The 8,956-nt window shown below is 36.4% G+C and overlaps 1 protein-coding gene across 2 annotated transcripts; it reads left to right on the forward strand.

Moving 5' to 3' along the window:
• Window positions 1-764: 764 nt before the first annotated feature.
• LOC129258872 (uncharacterized) lies at window positions 765-6,075 on the forward strand. 2 transcript variants are annotated; one of them, XM_054897111.2, is made up of 2 exons: window positions 765-948; window positions 2,532-6,075. In XM_054897111.2, the coding sequence occupies exon 2, from the start codon at window positions 2,538-2,540 to the stop codon at window positions 3,819-3,821; it is 1,284 nt and encodes a 427-aa protein (XP_054753086.2). In that variant the 5' UTR covers window positions 765-948; window positions 2,532-2,537; the 3' UTR covers window positions 3,822-6,075. The 2 variants fall into 2 exon arrangements, with proteins under 2 accessions (XP_054753086.2, XP_063954650.1); XM_064098580.1 differs by having other exon boundaries at window positions 765-940.
• The last annotated feature ends 2,881 nt before the right edge of the window (window positions 6,076-8,956 follow it).

Genomic DNA, 8,956 nt, shown 5'->3' on the forward strand with positions numbered 1-8,956 from the left:
GAGAGAGGGAGAGAGACAAGCAGAGAGAGGGGAGATACGGAGAGAGATGGGGAGAGAGAAAAAGAAAAGGTTAACAGGTTGCTCATGTACTGCATAAACTTTCATTTGAATACTGCACATTTTCATATATTAAATTTTATTCATTTGTTTTAAAAATACGTACACATGTAAAAACACAAGATTCATAGTTTTTTTTTTAATAGATGGGTAAAATGTACAGGCCTATATAGTTCAGCCTTAGGATAATAGAGCAATATACTGTAGATTACAGAATGAAACCATTTGAAGAGGCAGACAATTTGAAGCATCAGCTACAGTATAACACTATGAAAAATTGCATATTTACTGAGAAACAGCCCTACATGTAGCTACAAGAACATATATTTTGTGAAGCCCCTAGCCACACACCAGCCCCCCCCCCCCCCCCATCCCCTCACAAAAGTGACAAACATAGCACAAAAATAGCACCCAATGAAAAGAGCCTCTTCAATCACAATTGAATAGGGACAGCGCAGTGTTCACAATGCATGAGCGAGAGCCATTCTATTCTACACACACACACCGATCAGTGTATATCCGTACTGTCCACTGCATGACTGAATTGCCTTCATGCATGTGTGTGAGCCCTTTTTCACACCGAGTGTGAGCACATTATGCAGGGAGCTGATGGCATTGTGTACGCACACATTCCCGTTCAACTCCCTGCACACAAGTAATGAACTGAGCTGAGCTGTTCTATTGTACTTATGCACACTTAAACACACACACACATCCCCTTCATAAAGCTTTGTGCATTCAATACATTTTGATAGCAGCCATTGACTGAGAGCAGTTCAGTTATAGTTTTGACTAATACATGATTTCATCAAGAGAAATACTGTGGGAAGTTGTTTTCCAACCTTATATCCATATTATCTACTTCTTTAGTCACTTCTTCCAGGTACACAGGTAATTATCCATCATATTAATAAAGCAAAAGTGTTTGCGACTGAACTGGTGAAGTCTGTGCATCATTGAATACATGTACATGTACAGTTGAAGTCAGAAACCAACAACAGCCTTGAGTGTTGCACATTTCAAGTCATGGAGATTTTTTTTCTCCAAGTACACTCACTGTGTAAATTGCAATTGTATTCTCCTAAAATACTGTACTGTATTAAACTACAAGCAAGAAAGAGTTTATTGTAATTTGAGAGATTTTCATATTTCTTTAAATAATTACATGAATATGTAAAATAAAATTTGGCCTTGGATTTGTACTATTCCCATTTGATATATATATATTTTATTGGCATTTTACACTTTACCATTGTTCTGCAATTTATTCTCTGAATTGCCAAATATGTATTCATGCATATGAAAGTGTATAATTGTGGTGGTAACATTTCTTTTCCATCAAACATTCAAAATTTAGCTCATTTTTATTCCTGTTATATACGTTATTTTCAATCATTTTTTGGAGGGGGAGCAAAGTAAAGCTGTCTCGATGATACTGCAATTCAGAACAAAGTATACAATTTTTTCCCCCTTTATTGAACAAATTTCACACTATCTCCCGAGTCCTCCTAACCGTGACATATGTCATTTGAATCATATTTTCCCATGGCATATGTTATGCTCAGGAGCCAAGATGCAATTTGAAAGATAATGGGGAAAATTCGAAAATTTGTGTACAAAACAAATGGAGAGTTGCCCACAAAATCAGCCATTCTGAAGCATGTTTGCCAATTTGGGGATCCCATAGACAGTGTGAGATTTTTTAAATAAGAATAACTTGCTTATTTCATAACCAATTTTGATGAAACTTGTTTTAAGTTGTTCATTTCATTTTTACTCTTTCCAATAAGATTGGGTTTTGGTTTCCTTTAATGAATTTCATATTTTAATTTTTTGCAGACTTGACAGTGTTGACACTAAGGAAGCTCTTCATTGCATTAAAATAGCGTAATATAAATTACAAGTCCACATTCTGGGAGCAATCAAATCTTATTTCACAAATAATGATGAAAAATAAAAACATTTTAATATCAAATAGAATACAGCAGGAAAAAAATGTAGATGTCATTGAATTCTCATTTGCATACCAACCAGGGTCTACTTACCTGTTTGTGTTTTGTGTAAATAATCACTTAATTTGAAATGCTTTGATTTTTCTCCATTTATTAAAAATAATTTTATGTTGGAATTGACAAGTTTGTACTTTACAAAACGATGCAGAAAAATCTGCATGCATTTTATTACTAAAGAGGACCGTTGTTTATTGCTGCTGCAAAGGTACATGTTCTGTAAAAAACTTTTTTTTTATACTATAGTTTCAATATTTGTTTGTTTCAATATTTAAATTTGAAATGACGGGCATTTCAATGCACTCCTGCACACATCAAAATGGCAAGACCATTTACATTGTACAATTTGTCTTTATATTTAGGGCTGCTTAAAACCAGGTATTTCTACATAACTATAATCTTCTTCACAATTCTCAAGCAGCTTTTCAATCAAAGCTCACTTTACTACTTTTGTTTGCATTGCAGGTCTCCATGAGTCGTAGGCAGGACCTGGACCATGCTTTCAAAGGCACCCGATTCCCTTGGACCCAACAGAGGATGGAGTTTGTCCTCAATGAACTCATCTCTAGGCACAAGAAGTATAAGGCTTATACCAAGCTGATAGATGTTTACATCATATTGGCAGAGAAGATAGGAGCCACTCCTAGAATTGTGGAGAACTTCATCAAAAACTTAGGGCGGGATTACCGAGAATGGATGAAGGTGAACCCCAACTGTGATCGCGACACGATGACCCTCCGTGGATCCAACATAATCTTTAAGATGTTTGAAGAATACAATAGGATTTACTCGAGTGAGGATTCATCGAATAGCTATCAGAATAAATTATCAGAGTACACCTTGGACGAACAGGACAGCTTGGTAACCATACCTGATGGAAAGAATGAAGACGATGACAGCCCACAATACGTAGAAATAATTGATGCCGACTTGAAGGAGGAGCCAGGACTTGAGGAGGACAATGCTGCTTTTCAGATCACATCGGTCACAAGTATATCATCTCCGGCTAGAAGTGACAATCCACCCTCTCCAATCCCACCACCGCCTCCACTGCCAAGGATTCCAAAGTCACAAGGAAGGCGATCTATGGTCACCATGCCAGTAACGGAACAATCTTCTGTTTCTGCCTTAAGGCAGCACGAGTCGGCGGGCCTTCAGGACATTGTAGCAATGCAGCAGGACAGGGATCAAATTGCCCAAATGACACACATGAACCCTCAATCAGCTGGAAATGTCCATACTCCCTCTCCTGTTTCCAATTCTGCATACGCGTCAGCAACAAACCCAGGTCTGCTGTCCACCATCTCTTCACTCCCATCTCTGCAGCATCCGCAGTTCCATCTTCCACAAGGCCAGACTTCATCTCAAGGTGTTGGTTCCAGCTTCATCCCTCTTCATCTCATCCAGAACGGGGGAATCCCTCCTTCTGTGTACACAACCCAATCTTCAGGATCCTCCATTCCTTCTGCAGAAGTACGAAGCACTAATCCTGGCACGTCAAACAAGCGTCCACTGAAGACCTCTCATGACACCCAGCCCCATTCCTCGAAGAAGAGCCGTTCAAGTAACGTGCCACTTGTTGCAGAGAACTTGCCAGATGGTATGAGTGAATTTGAGAATCGCTATTTACAGGCTTTGGACACCCAAAATAAGATGCTGTCCGATATCGGGAGGGAGCTGAAGCTTCTCAGGACTGGATTCTTTGCTATTCATTCTGATGATATAGCCGATATGGTGAACCCTAACATGCATTAGTGTCACCAAATGCAAATGTTGGTGGTTACATGTACATGCAACACAAAATATCAACTAGTATTTTTTCACTGCATTTAAGGAAACAGTATGGCTTGAAAGCATGTAAAGGAAAATGAACCCCCCCCCCAAAAAAAAAAAAAACAGTTGCATTGCACGAAACGAATTATCAAAGAAACATAATACATGTACTGTAGAAAAATTTGAGAAAAATGTTTACAAACAATTAATTATGAGCATTTAAATTAAATGTAGAGATCATTAATTAGTGCTTAATGGAGGTCCTCCCATTGGCAATGTGATCAAGATGTGTGAACACCTTCATCATGTAGTACATGTACATACATGTGTTTCACTTTATAAAAATCTAAATCATTGCCAAGGGGAAGATCTTCATTGCATTTAATAGTGATCTATTCTTAACATTCAAATGATCATTATTTTCTATTTTCTTATAACTTTCTTAGCATCTTCCAGTATTTCCCAAACTTTCACTGATTTTATTTTTTTTACACTTGTTTTTTCCTCGAATAGAGAAAGTGAAATAATAGTTGCTTCTGTATCATGTTATAAAAGCTATTAAAAATATTAAACGTACCCTCCCATGTCAAGAGTTTTGTAATAAATTGCAAAGTGAAATTTATTCCTTTAATTTTTTTCTCAATTTTATGTAACGTACACTCCAGGCTGGAAGATATTTATATCTTAATAAATACCGGTAGAGTAAAATTCACAGAGCAAAATGCTGAATATTTGATCAAAATCGGAAAACAAACAAAGTTATTAAAAGATTTGCATTATTCCGGTGAAACAGTTCTAGGCATGTCTTCATGATTATTCATTAGGTGTCACATCCCCACTCTCCTTTTTCTTAGAAATCATTATTGTTTCATTTTTTCATAAATGTGTAAATGATGGGTCGCCAGACTTGCCATTATGATGAAATTAGTTGCAGCAAGAAATAACTAATGCACTTTATCAGTTGTCGATCCAATTGTTTTAGTTCTTGGTAGAAAATTTTTGAATAAACCTAATTTCATATAATACAAAAGAACAAGCAGGGATATGACATCATCAGCCCACCTAATAAATATTAATGAAGACGTGCCTAGAACTGTTTCACCGGAATAATGCACATTTTAAAAATTCAATAACTTTGTTATTTGTTGTCTAATTTTGATCAAATTTTCAGCATTTTGCTCTGTGAATTTTACTCTATTTATTGAGATGTACATATTTTCAGCCCGGAGCATCCCTTTAACACTACAGACCAATTATGGCCAATAATTTGGTACTAAAAATATGTGTATTTTGCTAGGCCACTACTTCGTGGCTTCAAATTACTAATCAACATGTACTCATACAAATGTTTATTCACCTTTGTCATTAAAAGAACAAAGGCACAAGTCCTATGTTAGAGGGTAACAAACAGAATTGAAATGTACATTTTGTGGGAAATTTTCTTTGTAATCTCATACATTTCATTTTCTATTTCTGAACCTACATGTATTTTATTACATGTATTTGTAATTTACAATCTAACATCAATCAATATGAAGCCATTTTCATACTGGCCCAAAAACATACATGTAGCTAATACATGTAAAATTTGTAAATTATAATTTCCAGCTATCTCACTCTTATTTAAATCTACTTGGGAGTTATTCAAACTAATTCCTCTTGTTGTTAAAAAAAAAAATTCTCATCAAGCCTTGTGTTATTCTGTTACAGTTGTAGAGCTATATAGACAAGGGTGCCAGGCAAATTTGCATGGATACACGTGCCCCTGAGCCAAATCTTGTTCTTTGCGAGGGTGACCACTTTCTTCAAAATCATCAGAAATCTACCACAATAATTTTTGTTCTACAATCGTACATACCTCATAATTAGTTCTAGGCCTCCAATAATGGGAATTAAAGTTCAATATTTATCTGATGTACAGTAAAGCTACATGTACATGTATATGCTATAAACTATAGTCACTTTTACAGGTACCAAATGTAGAGTACTCAGGTGTGATGTGCACACACAAAAAAACCACCTCCTAAAATAGAATATTCCCAATGTTGTCGTTCGGTAAAAGGTCCCAAGGCTGAAAATAAAATAGTCCTTTATGATTATAAAGATAATCCTACATGTATGTTGTGGATGATCTCTTGTCAATTTTCCAAGGGCTGTTAATAGCGTTTCACACATACACTTGTTATTTATTGTTGTCTCTAGTATTCATTAAATGTCAACTTGTGTAAAGTCTAAATTCTGATTTTACTTTTGCTTTTATCTATTCAGAGAATTCCTACACCAGGGCCCTGTTGCATAAAAGTTACTATTATGGTAACCTTTGCAGCCATCTAATGGTAACCCCTGAAATCCTTGATCCTGATTGCCTGATTTGCCTCATTCGCATTAGGTGGTTTCAGACCGCCTCGAAGTTCGTCAGTTCCAGGTATTCTCTGATCGGGAAATTTACCCCGATCAGAAAATACCAGGTATATTGGTAATGTGAAAGCAAACTACGCGTAATTTCCCCAAAAGAAAATACCCGCTAAATAGTAGGTACTTGGCAAAATTACGAGAACTTTCGCGGGGATTTTTCCAAGGTCGCAGGTATTTTGGCAATGTGAAAGCAATTTATGGGAACTTTTAGCCCAGCGTGTCGTTGGGCGCCCGCCGTGGGTGGCTGCTGGGCTAGTGGTTTTGAATCTTGCGCCTTGCCTGCTTATTAGACCATACTGCGCATGCTCCTAACTTCAGGAATTTATCCCGAAGCGTTCGTTTCGGGGCGGTGTGAATGCAGAAATAATTAATGGGTATTTTTTAGCCTAAAAATGTTCTCGTAATTTAACGGGGATTCTTGTGATCGAGGCGGTTTGAAACCACCTATTGTTACCATAGCAGTGAATATAGGACAGCACAGTTATTAACTCTTGTGCAACGGGCCCTGATGACAAGGGGCCTGTTGCAGAAAAAGAACTTTGCATTTAATAAATTTAAGTCAAAATATCAAGGCAAGCCCAATTTTCATTTTGGATTGTTCAACTTGACATAGAGTTACATTTTATATTTCAAAGCACTTTTGATTGTACAACAGGCCTTGGCAGTGATGAAGTACATATGTATTCCACTTTCACTGATGATGACTATTGATGCACAAGGAGTAGGGTACTTTCCTGGTACTGTGGAAACAACTGGTTCTCTATTCTTGAGCTATATAACAAATATTACGTTTCTTGTTTTTAACAGAGCATGACATCATAAACTTTTTAAAAAGTTTAATTTTTTTCTCTCTTTTTCTTCAATGGATTTTTATCAACTGGTGTCAGTTTTAACACCACAGTTTTTACAATGTACACAAGAGTATGGCACTCTAATATCGACTTTAAACAATATCCATAATGATGTACACATACATGTATAGGGTATGGTAACTATTGTCAAGGCTTCAACAGAATCACTTTTTAATAGTTTACAGCTACATGTACAGTAAGTTCCAACTTTTTGGGGGGCACGATTGTGAAAATCAAAAGGGGCACCGGAAGTGTCCAAGGGCAATAATGCTAATCGACGAGGCAACCAAGGCAATGGCTGGCTCTGTAGGCTTGGACTTCATGTACAAGTCCTGTTTTTATTTTTCCATTTTTTTTTATTTTTTTAAATCTTCATTTTTTTTGGGAAGGGGCAAACAGGGGCTGAGCAAGTAAATGTAAGGGCAATTTTATTTTTTCAAAAATAGCCCCCCCCCCCCCCCTCATATTGGGTTTTAGTATAATAATAATGATGTGACTTATAAAGCACCAAATTCACTCTGTAGAGTGCTCAAGGCGCATAAAGAGCTAAGAGTTAAATAAAAAAGTTTTTGGAAGATTTTTGAAAGTTTCGACAGAGGTACATTTTTTTATGTCTTCAGGAAGGCTATTCCACAAAGTGGGGCATGCAAAAGCAAATGATCTTTCCCCCAAAGTTTTTGAAACTTTTGGAATAACAAGGAAGCCAGAAGTGGATGAGCGCAAAGACCTGCTTGGTCTTTAGTAATTGATAAATGAAACACTGTATTGTGTATTGTGATGCTGATCCAAGAATACTATGAAAAGCAAGCAACAAAATCTTAAAGATAATCCAATTTTTGATAGGGAGCCAGTGCAGCAAATTCAAGATGGGAGTAACTATATGAGAGAGTTTATTTGACAAAGTGACGATGTGAGCAGCTGCATTCTGAAGCTTCTGAAGCTATAAAATTGGAACGAATTATAAAGCAGGGAAAATAACTTTTGTTCAAAAATATTTTTACCTGATGATCATGAGTTGGGATTTTGAGATCACTTTTTAACTTTTGTCTATATATATTTCCTTTTCTCAGGAAAACCAAATACTGTATGAGAGTAGGAGACCCCAAATAATACACCCTTTCCAACCAAAATGACCCAATTCTGGATCCTTCCTCTCTTTCTCTTTCACTCTCTCTCTCAGTAACACACCCCATCCATCATTCATAACCATACAGAATTCAAAAATTTCAAAGACTTATGAACATACAAAAAGATGGAATACATACAAGTACATTGTGAGCTAATGAGTTCTTTTAAATGTAGTACTGTAGATAAAGATAATGACAAAGTTGTCCATTGCAAACTCTACAAAATGCAGGTATGCCCTTTAAACAGGACAAGAACAGGAAAACGTAAAAAGTAAAACCACCATAAATTGGCTTTAGTCCTGCTCCTTAATGTATAAATCTGTGTACAATGCACACCAATTTCTGAAAGGTGATTTTTAGTGATTCCAGACTAGGCGCACTACATATCAACCACCCTTTTAACTTAAATGATCGCTTTGAGACAAGATTATTCAAATTCACAACCTACAATGTACAAAGTATGTACACCTTAGAACTGTACTGTAAATTTCATAATAGTACATGCTCATCATAGAATACAGACCTACATGTACATACATGTATGTAGACTGCTGAGTACAGTTTCAGAGGAAGTTGAACAACAGGATGATATCCTGTACACACACATGTACACACGTAAATACCAGCCCAGATTCATGGAATAAACGTTTCTTCACAAAGAATGTACCAATTATGTTTATAATAGGTAACCTTGACATGCTTTAAACTTCCTCTGATATCAATT

This window comes from Lytechinus pictus, chromosome 4, assembly GCF_037042905.1.
Source record: "Lytechinus pictus isolate F3 Inbred chromosome 4, Lp3.0, whole genome shotgun sequence".
NCBI lineage: Eukaryota > Metazoa > Echinodermata > Echinoidea > Temnopleuroida > Toxopneustidae > Lytechinus > Lytechinus pictus.